At 44.5% G+C, this 25,018-nt stretch overlaps 1 protein-coding gene across 1 annotated transcript; it reads right to left on the bottom strand.

Annotated features, from left to right (window-relative positions):
* Window positions 1–79: 79 nt before the first annotated feature.
* On the bottom strand, window positions 80–24,677 carry Mns1 (meiosis specific nuclear structural 1). Its single transcript, XM_075965297.1, has 10 exons — window positions 24,559–24,677; window positions 23,767–23,985; window positions 17,128–17,255; window positions 16,047–16,149; window positions 14,361–14,590; window positions 13,424–13,640; window positions 13,231–13,338; window positions 10,496–10,753; window positions 6,508–6,633; window positions 80–5,060 (listed from the first exon to the last, which is right to left on the bottom strand). The coding sequence occupies exons 1-10, from the start codon at window positions 24,559–24,561 to the stop codon at window positions 4,968–4,970; spliced, it is 1,485 nt and encodes a 494-aa protein (XP_075821412.1). The 5' UTR covers window positions 24,562–24,677; the 3' UTR covers window positions 80–4,967.
* Window positions 24,678–25,018: the final 341 nt, after the last annotated feature.

Consider the following 25,018-nt stretch of genomic DNA (forward strand, 5'->3'; position numbering starts at 1 on the left):
GCAGACTCTTGGCCCTAGACCAGTAAACATGCCTGCCCTGATGCTAAAATGGAACCTATGGTTCCTGCAAGATAGACCGAACTTCCACCCCATATCTGGTCTGGCCGACTGCAGCAGCCCTGCGTTGAGTATGCACTTAGGACCCTCCATGCTGGCTGGCCTCAGCGGTGTACCCCGCCAGCTGCCAACCCCATCCCAGGTGCTGTGGCGGCATAGATGGCCGTGGTGTAGTCCACACTGAACTAGCGTGCTGACCTTGGGCTTGAGGCACCCTGTGGTGCTGCAGGGGCTGCAATGAACTGAGATCGAGACAAGAGCATTTGGACACTCTAGGCCAAAGCCAGGCTGCAAAGTCTGAAGGAAGTGCCTGCTTTCCCAGTGCATGGGTGGTGATGTCTGCCGTGAGGATTAAAATGGGGGGAGACATCACCAAATAAACCAAGGTGCCTGAGACTGACCCCAAGGTGATGGACATACACAAACTCAATAAAAGAGATTTGGCTTTTTATTTAAAAATGAAAATTCAGTGAACAAAATGAAAATGCAGAGTAGAGTATCAAGTGTCAGCAGAAGGATCTGTCTCCCTAGAGACGGGCAATACAGTCAGGGGAGGAAGGAGTCCAGCTCACAAGTAAACCCTGGAGAAGCTGGCTCATAAAGGGGTAGGAGAAAAAGGGGGAGCGATGAAAGAAACAACACCTTCTCAATTCGAACATAAAATGTTCAGGACAGGAAGATCAGAGGCCTCAAATGATTTAATCCAAGTAAGACCAACCCACGGCATAGTATCAGCCTGTCAAAGACCGACAGCACATCCTAAAAGGTTCCCATTTAAAGGAGTTGGACACCAGGCAGCTCGTGTCTCTCAGAAACCTAGAAGGCAGTAAGAGGATGGAGTGATAAATTCAAAGCTCTGAATGACAAAACTACAAAACCTGCTAAGAATAGTGAACCCAGCTCAGTCGTCCTCCAGAGATGGACAGGTAATGTTTTCTCAAACCAGCCCGTGAGTTCATCACCTCAGCTGAAAGAAGGGGATGCTGACAGTAGGCATGGATGAAGTTCAGTTCAGTCAAACTGAGAGCATGCTAATGCTGATGGAGCCATGAAAATCACTCCCATCTTTATAAGGTGGAAGTGTTTTTTTTAAAAAGTGGCAACAATCTGGTCAAGGGTCTACCATTTGAAAGATGTAACTGTGAACTGCACACAAAACAGAGTGCAGAAGAAATATATGCTGCTTTCTTGTAATCAAAGTTACCAACATAAAACAACAAGAACTTGTACAAGATCCACGGGTAAAAAGCAATGGTTAAACATATTAGAGAAAAGCTCTAAACTGTGAAGAAAGTAAGAAGAAAAGATTCAGCAAAGCAGTGACTCTCGGTACTGTATGAGTGGATTAAGTTCTCCAATTAGAGAACCTGATAGAGGTAGGATTAGTCAGGGTCTCTATTGCTTTGACAAAACACCATGGCCAAAAAGCAAGTTAGGGAAAAGGTTTATTCGGCTTACACTTCCACAGTGTAGTCCATCACTGAAGAAGTCAGGGCAGGAACTCAAACAGGGCAGGACCCTGGCGGCAGGAGCTGAGGCCATGGGGGGGGGGGCTGCTTATTGGCGTGTTCAGTCTGTTTTCTTATAGAACTCAGGACCACCAGCCCAGGAATGGCATCACCCACCATGGGCTGGACCCTCCTCCATCAATCACTAAGAAACTGCCCTACAGCTGGGGCTAAAGGAGACATTCTCTCAACTGAGGGTCCTTCCTCTCTGATGACTCTAGCCTGTGTTGACACACAGCCAGCTGCTCCATAGAGGGACTAAACAAATTCATGATGCCTCTAAAAGACTCATTTAACAGAACAGACACTGGATGTGGAGGGATGGCAAACATATAGTCTATGAAAATTGGAACTGCCAGGAGAATAGCACACACCTTTAATCCCAGCACTCGGTAGGTAGAGGCAGATGGATCTCAAGAGTTTGAAGCCAGCCTGGTCAACTAAGTGAGTTCAAGGACAGCTAGGGCTACTCAGAGAAACCCTGTCTCAAAAAAAAAAAAAGGAACCAAGAGAGAATGGGTACTTAAAATAGATATTATATCAAAAGCTATAAAAAGAGGGAAGAAAACCTTACATAATGGTAAAAGGATTAAGTCATCAACAGTAACGGTGGTGAGCATGTATCTACCAACAACAAAACTAAAATACATAGACATCTGCAAAAAGGAAAGACATACTGCAATATTAGAATGGTAGAAGACAGCTATTACCCCATATCCAACAATAGACCAGACAGAAAAATCAAAAGAAAAACTGAACTTAGCTGTAGCCCAGTTAAAGAGTGTCTACCAGGATACACAAAGCTCAGAGTTCAATCTCCAGCACCTCATAATCTAGTTTGGTGGCCCACACCCATGATCCCATCAGCAAGAAGCAGACACAAGAGGGTAAGAAGTACAGATCATCCTCAGGCAAATAGCAAGTTCAAGGCCAGCCTGGGATACACAATACTTTGTGTCCAAAAGCCACAAAGAAACACAGTGAACTTAATTTATACTTTAGACTAAATAAATGAGCCTAAAAAGACACAAAACACTCTCTCCAACGGCATAATACACACCTTCTCCAGTCTATAGAACATTCTCCAGAACAGACCACCTGTCTTAACAAATTTAAGAAGACATATTGAATCTTTCTGGACTTCGATGGTATAAAATATAGACCAACAAGAGGAACTTAAAAACTTTACAAACACATGCAAATTATGCCACACGACCCTAAATAACCAGTGCGCTCAAGAGATAAAGCAAATTTAAAACTTTTTACACAAAATGGGAATGCAACAAATGCCTATAGAAGAAGAAAGTATCATCTTAGCACTGCAGAAATGCCCAAGTAATATACTGAAGCCAAATCCAGTCTGGTCAGTGCAAGAAAAACAGGAAAGATCAAAGAAGAAATAAATTACAAAAATAATAGCGGTCATGTAGCCCTCGCCTGGGTCTGGAGAATCTAGTTGTTTTGTCACTGGTTTGACACTATCGGTGTAAAATACCAAATCTGACTTCACGTGACCAAAAGTCATGTGTAAGATCACCTCCAGGCTACGAGTATAAGATATATTATTAGACATAAACAAAGGTCAGTGGAATAGTTCAGTAGAAAGGGCACCTGCCACCAAACCTGCCACCTTGATTCAGTGGGACCTGATCCCTGGTGGAAAGAGAACCAACTCCTGCAAGCTGTCCCCTGACTCCCAAATACAACCATAACAAGCACAGGTCACACCCACACTCACAAATAACACAAAGATTAATAATTAAAGACTTTAATTTCTAAAATAAAAGGATTAATGCTAGCTGTGCATGGTGGTGCGTGCCTGAAACTCTGGCGTCCAGGAGGCTGAGGAATGAGGGTCAGCAGTGTGCTGCTAAACAGAACTTGATGCCAATGTGTGGGATGTGAGTTACTGTCTCAGAGTTAGGTCCCTTTCTCAAGACATCATGTGTATTTTAAACATTCCAAAATCAAAAATCAACAGCTACAACAAAATATCCCAACTTCTATGCCAAGCAATTGCAGATACAGCATATACTCAACCCACATGAAAGAGCTGGCTGTCGAAAGAAAGTAACTTTTAGCCAATAAGGAGAAAATGCCTAATTAGAGATGAAGAAGGGACACGTCCATTGTACCATATACAAAGGATCATAAGAGTGTTATAAATTTAAATTATCTATGAATAATTGGGGTTACACAGAATAAATTAATTTCTGGAGATATACAACCTACCAAGAATTAACTGTGAAGAGACAGAAAATCTAACAGACCCACGGTGAGCAAGGAGGTCAAGGAGCTCAAACAGATAACAGAAAGTCCCATTGGAACCCGGAGAGGAGCTCAGTGGTCAAGTGTTCCTGCTACTGCAGAGGACCCAAGTTCAGTTCCCAGCACCACAGGGCAGCTCACAACTACCTATGTAACGCCAATTCAAGGGACAAGTAAACAAAATCAAAGCAACAACTTCCCACAGTCCAATATCCCAATCAACTCAGATGCAGAAATCCTCATCCTGACCCCAGCAGGCAACTCCAACAGTGCATAGGAAGCTCGCTCTCCATGACGAAGTGGGCTCATCCTAGATGAGTCAGCGTTCAATCAATAAGCATGTCATGTTGACAGAACAAGACTGAACAACATAACAAAAACTGCCAACAATGTAGGCTACAGAAGGCATGTTCTTCAACATACAACAGACGCACAGCCAACGACACACCAAACAGGAAAAGCTGACGCTTATCCTCACATGACTGTGTATCTACTAAAGTTCACACTTGAGAACTGTGCAACAAAGAAAAACACAAAAATTTTGCATGTTTTAAGGTTGCTATTTGTGTTGGGCTACATTCATACTTATCCTGACCACATGCCAGGTTGGCCATACCTAGAAGACCTAAAATCAGACAGTTAGGAGCACTGGCTGCTTGCTCTTGCAGAGGACTCAGGTTTGGTTTCCAACACCCATATAGTGGCTCACAACCATAACAATGTAACTCCAGTGGATATGATGCCCATTTCTGGCCTTCTTGAGCACTGCATGCATGTAGTACACATACATGCAGGCAAACACATGTAAAATGCTTTTTTTAAATCATAGCAGGAGCGCCGACGAGATAACTGGCAAGAGAAAGAAAAAACTGCTTCTGCTTGGCCTCAGTGGTTCTATGGGATTCTGTGACATGACGCCATCGTACAGTGCACAATGAATAAAGTGACTAATCCTTCAGTTAAACTACTGACGTGTTTAATTTTTGTCTAACTGTTTATAAATGGAGAAAGAGGAGGATGTTTTAGAACATGCAGACACTGGGGACCCACTGTCACAACTGGAAGAGCGCAATTACACTGACATCTAGTGGTAGCATCTGAGAAATCCAGGCTTCATCCGTCCTGCAGTGCTGATCACTTCGCTTCACTGGCTTCCCCCCTTTTCTGATACGCTTTCTTAAACTCTTCACCGAGCATGTCAACGTCGTCCTCTCTTTTAAACACTCCCTACAAAAAAAAAAGCATTTTGTTGGTTACTTTTGAATGTGAGAGCATTTCACTGAATGCTCTTAGGGCTAACTTGCGGGGACACAAAGCTAAAAAAGTTATCCAAGATAATGAAATCCATCCGACAGGTTAATAAAACTTAATTAAAAATATTAGTACTTTCCAAAGAATATGTCTTCAAGTATATCCTGACTATTCTTGAGCTGCCCCAATTTCCTGATTTGTCACCTTCAGAGTGGAAAGCGCATACAGGCACAGACCTAGAACATCTAGCTTACCATGACTGCCTACATTGCCTGGAAGGAACGGAGCTTTGCGCCTACTGTACTCTACCCTTGTCTAAATGGGCTGTCATGTGTATGGGGTGGGGTGGTCAGGGTGAGAAGGCTGGCCTGGCCTACATTACTGCATGGTTACATTCTTCATGCCTCAGTTCGAAGCTCATTTTGGGACATTGAGTTTAACTCTAATAGGTCCTGTCTGCCCTACAGACTATTTTCTCACTACAATGTTGAAATCCAAAAGTCTTCTTAGCATTTATAGTATGTTTTTTAAACAGAGCAGTCATAGTGGGTTTTAGCATCCGTCTATCATTCTGCATTAAATCTGCCTAACTAATTAGACTCTAAGACCCTGTGTCCAGGAACTTTTAATAACTTTTCTTCTCCTTTCATTGGTTAGGGACTGAATACAAAACACACACTTGATTCTGCAGTCAATAAAGGCCTCAAACAATATGACTTGTGTATTTGAAGGACTATGGCTTTATGAATCACCGTGTTTATATGAACTAGGAAGCGCGTTATTAGCAGTCATTATGTGTCTCGGATACACATGAAAATCCACTGTTTACAGCACGGTCTCATGTCAAGCATGTGTGTCTCCAATGACAAGGCTTCCATGTTTATCATCGTCTTCAATTTTGGCCTTATATAGCTGCTCTAGGACAATTTGTTTTTAGATTTCCCATTTTTAACAAGGAGAAGAAAGAACCTCAAAAATATTAGCTCAGGGACTGGGGATGTGGCTCACTGCATAAAGCACTTGCCCAGTGTGTACAAGGCTCTGGGTTAGATCCCCAGCACCAAATAAACTTGGCAAAGTTACCACCGTCCTAGCCCTCAGGAGGTAGAAGCAGGGAGGACCAAAAGTTCAAGGTCATCCTCAGCTACAGAGCGAGTTCCAGGCCAGCCTGCACTAGACCTTGTCTCAAAAAGTAAGCAGGCAAGTAAATAATAATAAATAAAAAAAGAAGTTCAATAACTCTGGCTCGAATAGCTACTTATGTTCTAAGACCAACTCTTCCTATAGAGGTGTTTAGAAAGGACTACGGGGCTTCAGCCTGAAAGCACATGAAGTTAGACCCTCTGACATCTAGAGTCGGGCCATTGTTTCCTCCGTCATTACAAGTCATGAAGATCACACACTAAAGTAAGTTCTCACTCACTTTGGGGAGATAGCCTAGTAATTTTGCAGCATGTTCCTTGAGGAGTCTCAGCCTCTCTTCTTCAATAATCTCATTGATGCAGCCTTGCCGTCTTTGCTGTAGCTGCAATTCCTCCAGCTCGCGTTTCTGGAAATGAAGTAAAAGTGTCTTAACTGTCACAAAATACATTAATCTCTTACGAAGTTTACAAATCAAACTGTTCTTGCAGAGAACTGAATGACAAGCTGATGGGTTCATTGTAAGTTTAGAAGACAATAGTGTATGACTTTTACATATACAAATAGACATACCTGTATTTTTTAATAAAAAGATTAATTTTTAATTTTTATTTTTTATTTATTGTATATCCTGGCCATAGTCCCCTCTCCCATTCTCATCCCCTAATCCACTCCTCCTCCTTTCTGCTTAGGAAAGGACAATGTACCTGTATTTTCATCATCGCTGTTTCTTTAAACTTTCAAGAACAAGTTATGTCCCACCCACATATTTTGGTTTCTTTATTTAGTAGTGCTGGTGTTTGGACCCTGGGCCCTGCACCTACTGGGCACACACTCTATTACTGAGCTACAATCCTAGCCCTTATGACAGGAAGTTTTAAAGAGGCAAGTGTGTATTTTTAGGAAAATTTTCAATCTCAAGAAAAAAAAATGTATTCAAAAGAGCAATTCCCTAATAAATTTAGCAAATATTTATGGAGTTCCCACCATATACCAGGTACCCAATACCCAAAACTGTTTACAGTATATGAGCCAAAAAAAAAAAAAAACCAAAAAAAAACCCCATGAAACATGTGCATGAAACAGACCAGGCTTGTCTGAAGGCCATTTTCCACATGTAGGTGTGGAGCACTGCAGAGGCCGGAGGCCAGCAGAGGCCAGCAGAGGCCAGCCGAGGCCAGCAGAGGCCAGCAGAGGCACTCTAGTGCTTCCCTTGAGAATCCCGAATTCTTTGACAGCCCTGAGCCATACAGTGCAGATGTGATGCTGTCTGAATAGTCTTAAGGTCCTTAGGGACACACGGAACTTTACCCAAATAAGACCACTGAACAAGGTCTGCAGCGGTGGGAACGGAATTTGGGGTTCCACACAGGCTACCTAAGAACGCTACCACTGAGTCAAAGCCCAGCTCCGCTTCCGGCATTTTTATCAGATGAGGTAGCCTCTCTAACTTGGGTTTCCCTTCTTGTATCGTGCTCCCCACACTAAGTGTTCATCCCTGTGTCACAAATTCTACAGTGAGTTAGCGCATGTGGGACAAGATCTGAAATGATTGCCAGTAAGAAATGCCTTGGGGAATGTTTAGGATTTTGTCTAAACCACACAGATTCTTAGAGGTAGACAGGATGACAGACACCTGCTTAGGCTCTCTCTAAAATATAAATGGGCACTTTAGTGTTTTCAGGGCGATACGGCATCATGAACTGTTAAGACATCCACATCTGCAAACTGTTGTCATTTCTACAGCGTAAATTGTGTCTGTGTGTCACTGGGTGGCTGTCGTGCTTCCGTGTGTACATGTCTCGCTGGGTTACCTATGAGTGTTCTCAGCTCTGTAACCCTGGATAGGCCAATCCATCACTGGTCCTACCTATGAGTGTTCTCGCTCTGTAACCCTGGATAGGCCAATCCATCACTGGTCCTACCTATGAGTGTTCTCAGCTCTGTAACCCTGGATAGGCCAATCCATCACTGGTCCTACCTATGAGTGTTCTCAGCTCTGTAACCCTGGATAGGCCAATCCATCACTGGTCCTACCTATGAGTGTTCTCAGCTCTGTAACCCTGGATAGGCCAATCCCATCACTGGTCCTACCTATGAGCGTTCTCAGCTCTGTAACCCTGGATAGGCCAATCCATCACTGGTCCTACCTATGAGTGTTCTCACTCTGTAACCCTGGATAGGCCAATCCATCACTGGTCCTACCTATGAGTGTTCTCACTCTGTAACCCTGGATAGGCCAATCCATCACTGGTCCTACCTATGAGTGTTCTCACTCTGTAACCCTGGATAGGCCAATCCCATCACTGGTCCTACCTATGAGTGTTCTCAGCTCTGTAACCCTGGATAGGCCAATCCCATCACTGGTTCTACCCTTTTACACGGGAGAATTCAAGGCCTTACAGGCATTCCAAAGCGTCTTCCTCTTCTGCCTTCTTAATTACTGAGCTCACAGTTATTGCCTTCATTAACTCAACATTTATAAATATTTAGCATGTGTCAGGCAAACTGCACTTTATAGATCATTATCTCCCCTAATGGCTAGATTTGGGCCGAGACTGACTTACACCCAGTCTGAGCAATGGAGGCTTTTATCTGACTAAGAGCCCACTGAGGCTTAAGTGTGAAAAGGACATGACAATTATAAAAGCCACTGACTGGCAGACTGACCAGTTACAAGGAGACCAAGCAGAAATTTCAGGGAGCAGTAGACGCTGCTGGCTTCTGGTTTTCTGTGATTATACCATTTACAGTCTTTTAGCTTTTTGAACATGTTTTGGTCTTTCCTTCCTCCTCATCTTAAAACTACAATGTTCTCCAAGACTCGATCCTAAGCCCCCTGATGCTTTCTTGCTATTACACCGACTCACATAAATCTCTTTGTGCTACTTACTTCCAGGTAAGCACTTCTCAAACAAACAAAAACAGCCTAAGCTTCCCTCTAAAATGTAACTGCACACGTGTTCCTTGAGTTTGACATACTTGGGATGTTTGGATTATTTTGATTCCTTCCTTCCTCTTCCCTATATGCAAGGGGGAAAATATCATATGCAGTTTCATTTTCTTTTTTTAAGAAAAGAATATTCAAACTCTCTCTGTGGCCTCCCACTGCAGCTGTTTCCAGTGCACGTCTGCTGCACACCGCACCTTCTGTATGCCTAGGAAGCTGCACTTGCCACACTCGGAGGCGCCATTTTTTAAAGCCCTTACACACGGCTATGCCAGGTGCTTCAAACACCCGCTCAGTCACACACACATTCGAGTATTCTTTCCGCTTTGCCAATGGAACATAAATATTTAAGTCGGAATGTCAAAGTTACAGTCTGGTTCCCTGTTCAATTCCTAAACTATGTTTCTAACAATTCACCTCTTTAGGCCACAAAAATCAATGTGAACAAACACCTACTCCTTCAAAATCTACTTTTCCCTGTACATAATCTCTAGGGCACGGTCTTCTCACTGAGGAGGGAGGTGACTATCTTTGTGATCTGTACGACCCCTCCAGGCTTACCTTCCCCCATCGTCAGTGCTGCATGTCCGGCCTCTGTCTGCACGCTCGACCTCTTCTCCCTGAGGTCCAGCACTGCCCACTGCGTTCCCCAGCTCAGCATCACCCATTTCACACCTTCCCTTATTGCTGCCACTTGAGTCACCTTCCACACGCCAACCTTAGCATGCAGCTTTCCTAATGCTTCAGTGACTTCTTGCGGGGATGGGAATTCATCTTAATATACAAAGGTATCATAATGTGGAATTCCTCTCTGCTATACCAATACCTCCATGCCATTATCATCACACATGAAATATAATTTATGTTTTTCTCAACCAAGACTGTAAATTCACATGACACAGATGTTGCCTCATAAAAGCCTCACAACCAGTTTCTAGATGCCTTAATAAATGATCGCTCGGTAAACTTATGGATCATATGATTAATAAACAAATATTAACATAGTATGACACCTAAATGGCTCAGTGGATAAAGTGCTTGCCACACAAACATGAGGACCTGAGCTCACATCCCCAGTACGCAGGTGAAAGCATGTATGTGGAGACAGCAATAAGAGAATCCCCGGAAGCTGCGGGCTGTCTGGCCTCCAGGACATCTGCAGCAGAACTCCAGAGACCCTGCCTCAAACTGAAGGACAGAACCAAGCGTGCAGTTGTCATCTGCTCCTCACACACACAGAGGCGCTCAGCAAACGTTTACTGATGAACAGAAGAGCTGGTTGCTGTTCAGTGAGGACCGAAGAACCCAATGCTCTCCTTACTTTGTCTGCAAGGAACTGGCTGCGCCGCTCCTCGATGAGTTTCTCCACGGCCCGCTTGTGCTCCAGCTGCTTCATCCGTTGTTTCTGGGCATTCATGAGCTCTATCCGGTTGTCTTCAGCGAACTTAGCCAGCATGGCTTTTCTGAAGGTCTCCTCCTCCTCTTTTGCAGCCTGTAGTATTATTTCCTTCAGGGCCATTTGGTCTTCAAAGTCTTGCTTCATCTCCCTCTGCTTCCGCAGTTTCTGCTCTGCTTCTTCCTGCACAAGATGGAGCGAGAGTTAAGCATTTCCTTGCACATTCAGGACAGGGCAATCTCAGCACACGGGGGGCCGAAGCAGGAGGATCAGGGCCTTGAAGCCAGCCTGGGCTGGTGAACTTGTCTCGGGAAACAAGATAAATGAGAAGGGCAGATTTGGGTTTGATACACATTACACTATGGCATCATATAAACAGAACTAAGCCTTTTCATGACAACGCTCTGTCCCACTTAAGTCTATCTGAATAAAATGTCATGTTATTTTTACTTATATATATGTTCTATCATCTGTCTATTCAACTAGAACTGGCACAAATTTTAACTCATCTTTTCTAACCTGATCCTTTTTGCCCAATCCCAGCACAAACCCTAGTCACCTAACATCCGTATGTTCAAACCCTTACCGCCTGCACCCGCCACTGCACTCCATGTAACATGTGCCTTCCCACTCCCTTCTGAAAATCACAACACCACCCCCCAAAGACACACTTTCTTCTCTGGGCTCTGGGCACACGATGTTGATACTCAATGTTTTCACTTACTTGCCACATACTGCACAGACATCAAAGGCTCAGAGAAGACAGTGGAGTTTGTGATATTGAGTCTGGAATGTGTCTTGAGTTTATCACATCCCGTTACACACAGTAATGTGCTCCATCTAGTACTAGATCTAACACACACACACATGATATTGGCAGTCCTGGGACTCTAACACCTATGCAAAATTTTATTTAATTCAACAGTGAAGACATCTTGAAAGAAAAAAAGAGGGAGGTGTTTGGCCAAAGTACTGCTGTACTGTGAAAATGTCCACACACCCTCTGCTAGGTCTGTAATAAGGACTGTACTAGTTATCAGTATGAGTTGCCACACTTCCTGCTAAACCTTGTTACATGGACTTGAAAACCTTTGAATCATTTGTTGTACATAACTGGGCGGTGGTGGCACACACCTTTAATCTCAGCACCTGGGAGGCATAGGCAGGTGGATCTCTGAGTTTTAAGGCCAGCATGGTCTACAAGCAAGTTCCAGGGCTACAAAGAGAAAACCAGGGAAAAAAATCATTTGCTGCAGTCACTCTGACCCCAGAAACTTTAGGTTCTCTGCCAGAATCACAGCACTAAACAAGGACGCGTGTGTAGAAACTGTATACTGTTTTATGGAGACAGTCCCAGGAAACAGCGGTGAGAAACAGAGTGTAGCAGGAAAGAAGAAAAGCCAACACAGGGCAGCTAGGGAAGATGGTCACCCGTGGGCATGGAGGACGTCCTCTCAGGACCTTCCCTGGCAGGAAGTAAATGTCCACTTGGTGAGGGATGGTGACAACTCGTCCCCACAGTGGAGAAGTGCCAGCATGATCACTCTAAGCTCTTACAAATGTGCCCCGCAGCTGTCCCTGAACGGCACCAACGTGATGAACTTCCGAGAATGCTGCCCCGGACAGCAGCTGAGCTCACGAGGCTCCACTCACATCATCCATTCAGAGCATTCTTGAGCACTCTCTGACACAGCCGAAGGCTCAGACAGCACCGTGGTTATGCACATCAGATGATGGACATGCAGGCTACCTTCGTGTGTTAGCGATCAGAAGTCCTGCTCTGAACATCTGTGTATAAACTCGTGTGTATAAACACAAGATCATTGATTTGTACCTATCGCTTTCCAAGACTGTACTTAAAGATAATACTTTCCACTAACCTCTGCTGTGTCCCACGTGTTTTGCTACATCTTTAAAAATTATTATCATTCAGTGGGAAGTATCTTTCCTTTGCTCATTGCTTTTCTACAAACACATGGCTTCATTACTGTATACTTTAGGACTAGACAGTCATTCTCATTACTGATTCTCACTGTAGAGAGAAAACAGATTGGATATGACAAGATCTTGTGAGTGCACAGAGGTTTGTTGGGTGGAGTCTTCTCTAGCGTGGGCTGGCCCAGCCGGATCACGCTCCCATTAGGCAGTGAGCTCTGCTGCTGAGGACTCGAGCATGCCAATGACAAAGGACTGCTGAGCCTCCTACTCTGGTTGAGCTATTTCTCCTCCCCTCCCCCCCGTCAGTTTTGTCTCGTGTATCATGAAGTTGGGCTGTTAAAATTCATGTGTCTTAGGATTATCTACCTGGATAGATTTATTTTTATTAAAAACATCCCTGCCCCGACGTTAACTCTGTCTCATATTAACACATACACTCCAGCCTGCTAGCATTCACCAGGACTGAGTCTTCCCCCATACTGCCCTGAACTTCCTTCCATGTGCGCTCAGGTAAGCTGTGTGGACTGTGAACAACACAGCCGCATCGTGTTCTTCAGCATGCTCTGCTTTTACCAAGCTTGAGATCTTAGTCTTTTGACTGCAGTATCTACGCTGCCTACCAACAATGCAGTCACTAACGTGGCTGCGTTTGACCACGCTATCCTCCTACAATTTCATCTCAGACTCCTCTCTCCAGTCACTCCCCTGGCCCTGAGACTCACCTTCAGTTTCTGCTTCAGGATCTCGGCCTGCTCCTCCTGGTACAGCTCTTGCCGCACCTGCTCCAGGTCCTCGCGCTGCCGCAGCATTTCCTCCAGTTTCTGGATCAGCTGGTAGGAAGACACGGTCAGAAGACATGAACTGGGCGACGGATTCAGGGGCTCAGGGCTCTTTAAAAAGCAGTCATTTCCATACCAGATTCTGGCGCTGGGCCCTCTTTTCCTCAGTCTCTTGAACTCTGGCCATCCGCTCGCCTTCTCTCTGCTGCTGTATGCTGGCAAACTCTATAATTTTCCTGTTCTCCTCCTCCATCTCCTCACGCTTCTTCTGTCTCCAGAGGGCTTGTTCCCGCTGGAACTCGTCAATGTACTTCTTAGTTGTGGTCAGTTTCTCTAATTTTTGCTGCCTTTCTCTAAAAAGCAATCGGGGGGACGGTTTTATAGTTACAGAAATAAAATAACAACAACAACAAAAAAAATAGACTGCTTTGGAGTCACTAATGCAGCACACTTTCTGGGTATCAAGGGTGGACTTTCCATGAACTACCGGGCCTCTCTTCTAGTGGTGACATTTAAAGCACCCCATTTCAGAAGGGTGACACTGCCCGCAGAGCCATGCAGCACTCTGCACACTAGCTGTGTGCCATCAGAACACACGCGTGCTGACACACTCTGCACACTAGCTGTGTGCCATCAGAACACACGCGTGCTGACACACTCTGCACATAAGCTGTGTGCCATCAGAACACACGCGTGCTGACACACTCTGCACACTAGCTGTGTGCCATCAGAACACACGCGTGCTGACACACTCTGCACATAAGCTGTGTGCCATCAGAACACACGCGTGCTGACACACTCTGCACATAAGCTGTGTGCCATCAGAACACACGCGTGCTGACACACTCTGCACATAAGCTGTGTGCCATCAGAACACACGCGTGCTGACAAAGAAGACGTACACATCTAAGAAGAACAAAGGTTTACGTCATTTACCCCTTACACACCTATTATTTTCAGATCATCTATTAATATTCATGCTGACAAAGATGAGGAAGAGCCATCCAACACACAGAACAGCCCGTGCTGGCCGAGGACTCACACTGGGCCAGGCACCTTTGGGGTGTACTTACAACTGGTCCTCCTCGTAGATCTTCCTGACTATTTCATCAATCATGAGTTTCTCTTTCAGCAGCTGCTCGTAGGCCTCCTCCTTCCTCCGCTCCTGCTCCTTGAGCTGCTTATCCAGGTCCAGGTGGTACTGCGCCTTCTCCCTGTTCCGCCGGTCTTGCTTGGCGCTCTCTTCCTTCAGGAGCCGCTCGTGCTCCTCCAGCATGGTCCTGCCTATCTCGGCATCACGTTTCTAGCATGAAAACAGAACTGATCCTTCCGCTTCCCGCAGTGAACACGGCTGATCACAGCACTATAATCAGACAGCTGCGCATGGGAAAGCCTGCTATGCAAATATTTTTGATCTATTAGGTTAAAAGCAAGAGTAAGTCTTTGCGACCTGGAGGCTGTGACTGACGAGTCAGGCCCTAAAGGAGTATTCTTAATCTTTCCAGAAGCTTAGGGCAACACCTGGCGAGGGTAATAAAGTCCACATTCAGAAAATAAAACGTAAAATTCAAAGTATTTTATCAGTAACTAACTACTAAAGCCGCCAAACTACGGCTTCGTCTGTAAGCTGAGCATGCGGTGTCCGTTTCTAAGGCTGCTGTTTTCCAGAGGCTGCCGAGGACCCCTCCTGCCCACCTGCCATTTGAGGGCTCTGAACAACTCTCAAGCTCCCCCAGCTGAAGCTCTTTCCTGCCATACAGCCTTCTATGTATTAAGGCTCAGTGTGGTGATTTCAACTAAAAGGTCCCAATGTCACTGTGACTCTCACTCTCTCGTCCACACAGCGCCACTCCACTGAGTTACAGACGAGCCTCTCAGGAAGGTAAAGCCCTTGCTTTTCTTTAGCATTTCCAAACCACTCAACTAGTATGTTTAAACCTACTGGAGTAATGACTAAACTACCCTTTGTCTGTGTGACCCTTCACAGGGTCGCACATCAGACACCTGCATATGAGATACCTACATTAGAGTTATGAATCTTAGCAATGAAATAATTTTAAATTAAGGGTCACAACATTAGGAAGGTTGAGAACCACTGTTCTATAATCTTCTAGAGTAGCCTGTGACCATTCTTAGGAGTTCTCATGCTGAGCCACACTGGTTTAAACAGTTATTACATTATAATCCTATGTGTATAAACATGTTGGCTGGTATGCACAGTCCACATGTATAAACATACACTTTTATATGTAACTGTCTGGGTGATGCCATGCACCTACATTTTGATTGCTAACTCAGCAAACCTTATTTTCACACCAGGGCCGCTGGAGGATCCCCTGGACCTTGCTCTCCTGGGAGCAACCTTGCCTTCAAGAATTAGACAATGATGAAAACAGAAAACCAGGAAAAAGGGTTACTTTAGATAACAAGAGTTAAAACGGGAGATGGAAACAGGAGCCTGGAGAAGGGGGCGGGGGCTTCTACAGCGGGAAAGCTTCTGCACAGACCCACCACGCAGTAACACTCAAACATACAACTGTGGAGAGCACAGCAGCCACATGCCAGGATACAGACAGTTGTGCCATGTTAGCTTGTCACAGCAAGTTCAAGAACAGTGAATGTGGGGGTCACCTGGGCCTGACAGCTCGGTGGAAATCACTCAGGGTCTGAACGTTTCTGTGGGGGGACCTGGCTGAGCGGGTTCTTTGCAGAGGCCGTTTCTTGGAACTGGGCTGAGCACAGACCCGAAGCAGCTTTACCATTTGCTCGTATTTGATGGCGTCCCTCTCGGCAATCTGGGCAGCTCTCTCCTTATTCATGTAAGCGGCTTTCAATTTCTGTTCCAATTCTCTGAGTTCAATACTGTGGGGAAAATGCAGCTTTAAACTTGAGAACAATAAAAGAATTCAGCTTCACAGAAAATCTGGCGAATTCTTATTTACTTAGACTGTACAACTGGTATTTGAGGTTCACAGTTAACTCATTAGATTTAATGGATTACTCTTTCCTAACTTAATCTTCCTTTACATGTATTTATTTATTTTAATTTGTGGGGGTCCTTTCCTTCTACCCTAAGGATCTGAAATCAAACCCAGGCCTTCAAGCTAGGCAGCAGGTTAGTACTAAACTACCAGGCTACTACATTTTATTCTATCCTAGGGTAGTCTCTATCTTTGGTTGTCTTAGTAAAATCTTAGCAATTCTCTGGAAACTGTATCTCCTAAATCTGGAGTAACAGTAAGACATGGCTGGCTTAAGTAATTCAATGCTAAGCAGCATTAAGAAATGCATTATAGGACGAGGAGTGTGGTACATGCCCTAGAACCCAGAACTGGGGAAGCAAAAGCAGGTGGAACTCTGTCTGAGGCTAGCCTGCTCTACGCAGGGAGTTCCAAGCCATCCAGGGCAAAACAGTGAGACCCCATCTCAAACAAAACAACAACAAAAGCCAAGTATTCTAGATTCCATAAGTCAGGACTTCTATACTTAGAAATCATTTTAACATTCATCCTTAAAGAAAAAGACCAAAGGAACTAATACTCAGATTTCCCTGTCAACACTAACACTCCCTTCTACTGCCACAGCTGACTCTCTCATCTCTTTCTGTGGCTGAAGCCGTGATTCAGTGAGCACGTGTCTAGCACATGCAAGGCCCTGGCCTCAGTAGTCGGCACCGTAACAAACAGAGCAGTTTAAATGAGCATCTTAAGCTAATGCGGTGTTTCCAGGGACAACGTTAGCTGTAAGAGTGATGATCTAAGTAAAGAGTCTCACTTGCAGGGCTAAGGGTGGCAGCGCGCAGGGACGGACTACAAATGCAAGTAGCAGAAGCCACGCCACCTGTTCTCTCGCACTTGCTGCCTCATCTTCTCGTCCTTCAGACTCTCGTGCTTTAGGCGGGCCAGCTCGTTGGCAAGTCTCTCTTCCTGCTCCAGCTGTCGATCCCTCAACATCTTGTTCTCTTCTGCCTGAACAGGAAGTGTAGCGTTAGTTACCCACATCCCTGGCTCAGACTTCTCCCCGTCAAAGCTGCATGTGTCAGAACAGCAAACTAGCCACCCTGATGGCAACAGTCAACTGTGTATTTTAAAATAAAAAATATTTCAGCCTGGCGGTGGTGTTGCACGCTTTTAATCCCAGCACTTACAGATCCCTGTAAGTTTGAGGCCAGCCTGGTCTACAAGAGCTAGTTCCAGGACAGGCTCCAAAGCTACAGAGAAACCCTGTCTCGAAAATAAATAAATAAATAAATAAATAAATACTATTTCAAAAAATAATATTTCAAATACCTTACCAGAGAATATTGTGAGGAATAGTAACATACCTATATCTTCATTCTTCTCAAAATTTATCAAGGTTTTACAATTTTTTCTCTACTCTTGTATTCCATTCCATTTTTCTTATTATCTTGCTATCTCTACTACAATATTTTAAGTCAAATTCCAGGGGGCTGGAGAGATGCTCCAAGATTAAAGGCACTGGCTGCTCTTGCAGAGGACCCAGGTTTGGCTCCCAGCACCCACGCGGTGGCTCACACCCTCTGTTCCAGAGGCTCTGACGCCCTTTTCTGGTTTCCGTGGCACCAGACAAGCACACAGTGCACAGATTCACATACAAATAAATACAGCTTTAAAATAAAACATACCTTTGACCACTGCTGCCCACCAGGGAAACAGCGACATTGGATCTACCTGACAAGCAGTTCTTTTTATAACCACACCACAAATTAGCAGTATTTTCTCAGTGAGGTCAAACGTCTTACCTACATTCATTTCCCAACCATCTCAAAGATGTCTTTATCAAAACCAAACAAGGTCCACGCATTGTATCTAGCTGTCTTTCTCAAGTCTAGTCTATTTCACACATTGGTCACCCCCCCCCACACACACACATACACATTTTTTTATCCCCTAAACCATTGATGAGTGCAATCACAGCCTGTCTAAGTCAGGGTTTCTGATGTTGGGATCAAGTACATAACCAAAAGCAACTCGGGAAAGAGAGGGTTTATTTAAGCTTACAGTCCCACATTATAGTCCATGATGGACAGGGACCATGAGGCAGGAGCTGATGCAGAGGACGAGAAAGGATGCTTCTTAGTGGCTTGCACCTCATGGCTTGCTCAGTCTGCTTTCTCACAGAATCCAGGACCACCAGTGGTCCATGTCATGAGCTGGGCCCACCCACAGCAACCATCAACCAAGAAAATGACCAAGCTTGCCCACGGGTCAGTCTGGGTCACGTTCTCAACTAGGGTTCCCTCTTCCTAAACGATGCTAGCTTGTGTCAAACTGACATAACGCTATCCTATTGTATCCCCGTGTTCTCTGGTTGCTCTCTCAGAGGTTCCCTGAACTACCTTCTCTTACACTTTCTGTGAAATGGTAGGCAGACATGGAGACTTCATTTCTTCCTGAGTTCGGAAGCACATAGCAGCGCAGGCCTGTAACCTAGAATCAGGAGGCCGAGGCAAGAAAACCACCAGACATCCAAGCATAGCTTGGTTCTTATTCTGAGTTCCAAGGCAGAGCTACATATTGAGACTGTCTCAAAAGTAAGTAAACAAATAAAACAAAAATAACGCATCAGCAATATTCAACATCGTTAGCATCAAGAAATGCAGATCAGGAACTGGAGAGATGGACCCGAGTTTGGCTCCCAGCACCCACAGCACGTGGTTCACCACTACCTGTCACTCCAGATCCAAGGGATGCAATGCCTCTGGTCTCTGAGGGCACCTGCATTCCCATGAACATAGCCACAATGTAATCTACACAATTAAAAATAAGAAATCTTATAAAGCAAATTAAAATTACACCAGGACATCATACCATACAGACTGGAATGTCCATTTAATACACAGACACATCAGGCTTATCCAATAAAAAGATAGGCAGATAATTAGAATTTGAATTTCAGATTAAAAGAACAAAATTTAGATGAATTACTTCTTTGCAAGTGTTTCCAGTGTATAGTAGACTATGTATCTAAGAATATGTAACTACGAGGTACATACTTAAGCATTATTTGTTAGTTACCTGATATTCAATTTTAACTTCTAATCTTGTGTTCTAATTTGTTTTGGCATCCTTACCCCACTCCGAAGGGTGTGTTGATCTGACCAGAGCACAGCATACTCCACAGGAATATGTAATCTAACCCAATTTTAGAAATTATCATCCTTCTAGCTCTTCCCCTCTCCTTGGTCACATGGGGATGGGCATTCCCTTCTGTATGCTGTGAATATGTTTTATTGCCATTGGTTCATAAAGAATCTGCTTTGGGCCTTTGGAAGGGCAGAATAGAGCAAGGTGGGAATTCCAAGCAGAAATAGAGGAGAAAAGGTGGAGTCAGGGAGACGCCGTGTATCTGCCTGCCGAGGGAGATGTACACCAGGGAACCTTAGTGCTAAACCATGAGCCTTGTGGTAAAATATAGAATAATAGGAACAGGTTAATTTAAGATATAAGAGTTAGCTAAAAGGACACCTAAGCTATTGGCCAAGCAGTGTTGCAATTAATATGTTAAAAAACAAAAACACAGACACATTAAAAAAAAAAAGACAGTGCAGATACCAAATAGTGAAAGTTTCAGAAGAAAACACGTTTATTTAAAAACCTATATTTAATATAGCACAATATTAATAAATAAATAAATACAATAAAAAACAAAAAGATTTAAAAAAAATTTTTTTTTAAATCTGTATTTAAGCCAGGCAGTAGTGGCACACACTTTTAATCCCAGAACTCAGAGAGGTGCAGGCAGATGGATCTCTGTGAGCTCAAGGCCACCCTGGTCTACAGAGTGAGTTCCAGGACAGCCAGGGCTATTATACAGAGAAATCCTGCCTTGAAAAACCAAAAACCAACCAAACAAACAGACAAAAAAACTGTATTTAAATATTTATAGAAAATTTATTCCTAATATCCAGTATTGGAAATTCCTCACCAGGTGAAGGGTCCAAGCACACTGTGGTACATCCACACTAAGGAACACCACTTGGCAATAGAAACAAAACAAGCCATAAAAATAAAAAATAAAATGCGCATAAAAACACAAATTAAAAAAAATCTTAAGGAAGACAGGATCCCAAACAAAAACACTTAATTGACACTATCTCTTGATTCCACGAATCAAAAGGGCATTTAGGTTGACAATCTGCTGGATTTGATTAATCAGAAGGGAATGTGTCTTGAATGAGGCCAACCTAGTCAGGAGCCCTAACCATGACCAGGAGCAGCTGGGCTCTAGGGAAGCAAACTCTACCTTGACTCTGGGGGAGAAAGCATCCCAGCCAGCACCTGGGTCAGCCCGAGAGCTCGTGGGGAATTCAGCACGCCTGTGTTCGTGACTCAGTGTGGTAAACACCAGTTGTTGCAAGCTAATTTTGCAAGAATCAACTACACCATGGAAAGGCACAGTCTGAACTGCACTCCTCAGAGTCAGCAAGGAACTCTCCAGTCTGGAAGAGACGCAGGAGACATGACACTACCCGTAACCTGTGATCTTAGACTAGAAGAAGAAAACTGTACATCTGAGTAAACCCTGTAGTTCAGTAATAGAATGTTAGGAAGGCTAATTTCTCAGTGGTGATAATTTTACGGCTTTTCATCTTCTATGTAAGACACTGGCATAAGAAGGCAGGAGAGAGATTTATGAATTCTCTATACAATTTTGAACTCTTTGATCAATCCAATCTTGCCTCAAAGTAGAAAGCTATAAAATGCATTTTTCCCACATCTGTTCACCAAATAGTCCGAGAGGGAATGATAATCCGGGAAGGATGACCACTCCCACCTTGGCACAACGGCTAATTCCAGGTGCGGCACAGGACATTAACAGATGAGCCCTGTGCCGGCAGGCTGCTCCAGAGTCAGCAAGCCCAGAAGCCGGAGGGTGAGTTAACAAGCTTAAGAGCTAACTGTAGCATCTTACTCCGAGTCTTATGTTGAAGAATCAGCACATGAAATACTGTACTTCGCGTTCAAGCTAATGCCAGTGAACTTAAGACACAGAAAGAGCTGATGTGACAACCAGAGTCCAAGGCAAAAAAACAAAAACAAAAAACAAATCAAAAGCGCCAAAGCAGATGCCTCAGCTTGAAGGTGGCTAGCAGACAGAATTAGTTCTTTCGGCAACTAACTGCCTCTGCGCTCTAGTCAAGCCTTCAACAGACAGGATAAGATGCTCTCGTTGGGCAAACCGCTTACTCAACCTACTGATTCAAATGTTACTTTATCTAGAAACACCCAGAATAAGGTCGGCTGAGGGTCCAGTCAACCAATAAATAAAATCAACCATTGTAAGCTATTTGTTTTCTGTCAGAAAGCAAGAAAGATATCAAAGATCAAATGTGTTTTGTCAAAAGAACACAGAAGCAACATAAAAGAGCACCATCTATCCAAGGACAGGATACTCTAAGGATCCAAAGATACAAGAGGCTAGGAAGATGGCTCAGTGGATAGGGGCTTGCGGCCAAGACTAAGGCCTGTAAGTTCAATCCCCAGGACCCACAGGATAGGAGACGTGATTCCTGTAAATGGTCTTCTGACCTCAAGATACACACCTCAGCACACTTGTTCACTCTTCCCCTCCTCCTTTACACAGAGAGAGAAGACAGAGGGGGAGAGAGAGGGAAGGAGAGAGAGGGAGGGAGAAAGGGAGAGAGAGATAGGAGGAGAGGGAGAGAGAAATAAAGGGAGAGAAAGAGAGATAGGAGGAGAGGGAGAGAGAAATGAAGAGAGAGGGAGAGAGAAAGAAAAATTTAAATATTTCCTTAAAGTGAATAACAGAGGCTGGGCTGTAGCTCAGTGACAGAGTACTTGCCTTGCATAACACAAGGTCCTAGGTTCAATCCCAAATAATGCCGGGGGGGGGGGGGGAAACACTAACTGTGATTAAACATGTACAAAGACTCCCGACGTCATAAAGATATGAACATGAGTTTTTAGAAAAGACTTCTTTTCATGCAAATCAGTGTTATGCCTGCATGTGTGTATATGCACCATGTGTGTACCTGGTGCCCACAGAGACCAGAAAAGGGTGCTGTATCCCTGGAATGGGAGATATAGGCAGTTATGAACTGTCACATGGGTGCTGAGAATCGAACCTGGGCACTCTGTAGCAGTAACAAGTGCTCTTAACTGATGAGCCATCTCTCCAGCATATTTTTAAAGAAAAACCAAAAAAAATCAAGAGAAGAAAACTCTAAAATAACCACAATGTGTGCAGAAACAAATTCATGAAAAAGTAACTATTTTCTCCACAGCGTCCTAAGTCTTCCTGGAGACCTTTCTTTACAGAACACAGAAAAGATGAAGGCACACACCAAAGGAAGCAGAGACAGATCTAAAATGTACAGTCAACAGGCCTCATGTCTCCACTAGGTTAGAAACATGAAGCCACCGAAGGATGGAGGAAGAGCTGTCTGTACTAACAGAGCCTAGGTATCAAAACTATAACCGCTGCATGAACCTGACCTGGTTCTGATGAGAAGCCAACCCTAAAGGCAGAATTTGACACAGTACTGGAATTTGTCTAAAGGGTGAGAGGACAACGCTATGACAGATGAGAAAGAAAACATCCCTGCTTCGGCAGGTGCACACCGGCGGTTGCTAGGCAGAGTGGGCTGTGGGGGGTTTTCCTTACAGAAAAGATGGAATGTCCAGGGTCTGCCCGCTCAAAGCTGAAGGACCGGGTCTAAGTCGCTGGGACTTGGGCCGGAAGGAAGCCAGCACCCTTAGGCCCTCTTGCTATGTCCTGACCCACCCTCAAAACACTGGACACACAGTGCGCTGGTGCGCAAAATTTAGCAAAAGACGAGGACACTCTGTTCGCGCTTATGAGAAATCACCTACCATTTCCCGTCTGTTTCCTCTACTACAATCTCCTAAAAATATTTAGAAATGCCCATGATTGATTTAGCCAGTACATCAGAACGTAAACACATGCATATGGTGCCTGAATTCTTCAAAAATTAAAAATGTGAGTATATGTTTATCTCATACACGTTCATCCCCCACTGCTTAATAATGTCCATGCTTAATTGTAGTAATACTTAACCAATGACCTTCCTCCATCACTTAGTGTTGGGAATTTTTAAAAAGAAATCCTTAAAGATTTTTTATTAGAAACATATAGAAGGCAACACAGTTGTACTCACATAAAAACCTGTGACGTTAGCAATTGTGGACTTCGTTTATGCTTAATATCAAGAATGCTTATTCTTATCACAGACTGTTCCAAAGGTTTCACATTTGCTTATTATTAAAGCGATCCTAGGAAGGGCGTACCATATCAGATTTTATAGATAAAGCATAAAAAGGGACGAACCGACCCCCAAGTTCTTCAGCTAAATCAACCCGTACTCGGAAGGATTCGGTCACTTCCCAGCTTCCTCTGTTTCCTCAACTTCAGAACTGGCAGTCATCTTCCAAATTTTCCATGTGAAGAAAACTAACAACGAACACTGAAACTTACTTTTTGGATGGCTTCTTCCATGTCTAGCTCAAACTGCTCATTCTGCAGCACCCTGAGGAATCTCTTCCGTTGGACCCTCTCGTCGTTTTCATTTTGCACGATCTGGTTCCTGGTTTGCCTCTCTAACTTATTCAAGGTTTGGATATGCAACGATTTGCGGAAGTTTTCATCCACTAACTTCTGGTGTCTTTCACTAAAGCTCAAAGTTCTTCTGGAGGCCTACGATGCGGGGCGAGGGAAATACACATAATTCAATATTCCACGATCCATTTTTCCAAAAGATACTGCTGAAAATCCCTATAACAAACGATGTGAAAATAGGCAACAGGCTGAAGGGTCTTTGGCCCCCTTCCTGAATTCATAGTATTCCAGATGAAAGTTCAGATGTGATAGGGTAAAATGATGACGTACTGATTAAATGGGTACTAATAACATTCCCTGTTTTGTAGGGGAAGCGGGAAAAGTTGAAGTAATTTAACTCAAAACTCAACAGTACCAATGAGAGCGAAGGTCTCCAACTGCAGCTTTGCCACCAGAGAGCCGCTCCCCCAAAAAGCAGATTTAAAGTTATAGCTATCTCGGTGAGAAGGGGGGGGGGGGGGGGAAGTGCAGAAAAGCCTTAGAGGTCTCTCAGAAAACAACCCGGAACCTTCTAGAAAGCAATCAAAATTTCTCACTGACCTCTCGGATTACACACTTCGAATTATATTTCAGAGGTAGTGAGCTCTAGACTGTATATACGCATGCAGTGTGAAGGTCCCCGATCCCTGCCCCGGCCTCCGAGCTGCTCACCATCCTGGCTGACTTTAAACCTCCTCGGGTTGGGTGAGTCTCTTGGCTGCAAACGCTTCTTCCCGCGCAGCAGCTGCCTCCGCCTCACTACCAAGCTCGGATGTTTACGCTGTGTCCCGGCAACCGCCAAAGCGCGCCGCCCACCCGAGCGCAATGCAGCCTCCTATTGGCTGGCACGATATCCAATCAGCTCTAGGAATCTTCGTTGCCAGGCAGCAGCGTGCCTTCCACAGGACCAAACCAGAAGGCGCGAAGTTCGGATGCTGCTCCCTCGCAGGAGCCGTTTACATTCCATGGAAGCTGATCTCCGCGGGCTGGAGCCCAGCTGAAACCTCAAGAGACACCACCACCACCAACAACAAAATACCTCGGAATTCTCACTGCAATGGACTAAGGGCGTGCCCTCCCTAGAGCGACCCCAGGCTGTAGCGAGCTACCCAACTGTGGGTGCTGTTCGGCA

The sequence above is a fragment of the Microtus pennsylvanicus genome, chromosome 3 (assembly GCF_037038515.1).
Source record: "Microtus pennsylvanicus isolate mMicPen1 chromosome 3, mMicPen1.hap1, whole genome shotgun sequence".
Taxonomy (NCBI): domain Eukaryota; kingdom Metazoa; phylum Chordata; class Mammalia; order Rodentia; family Cricetidae; genus Microtus; species Microtus pennsylvanicus.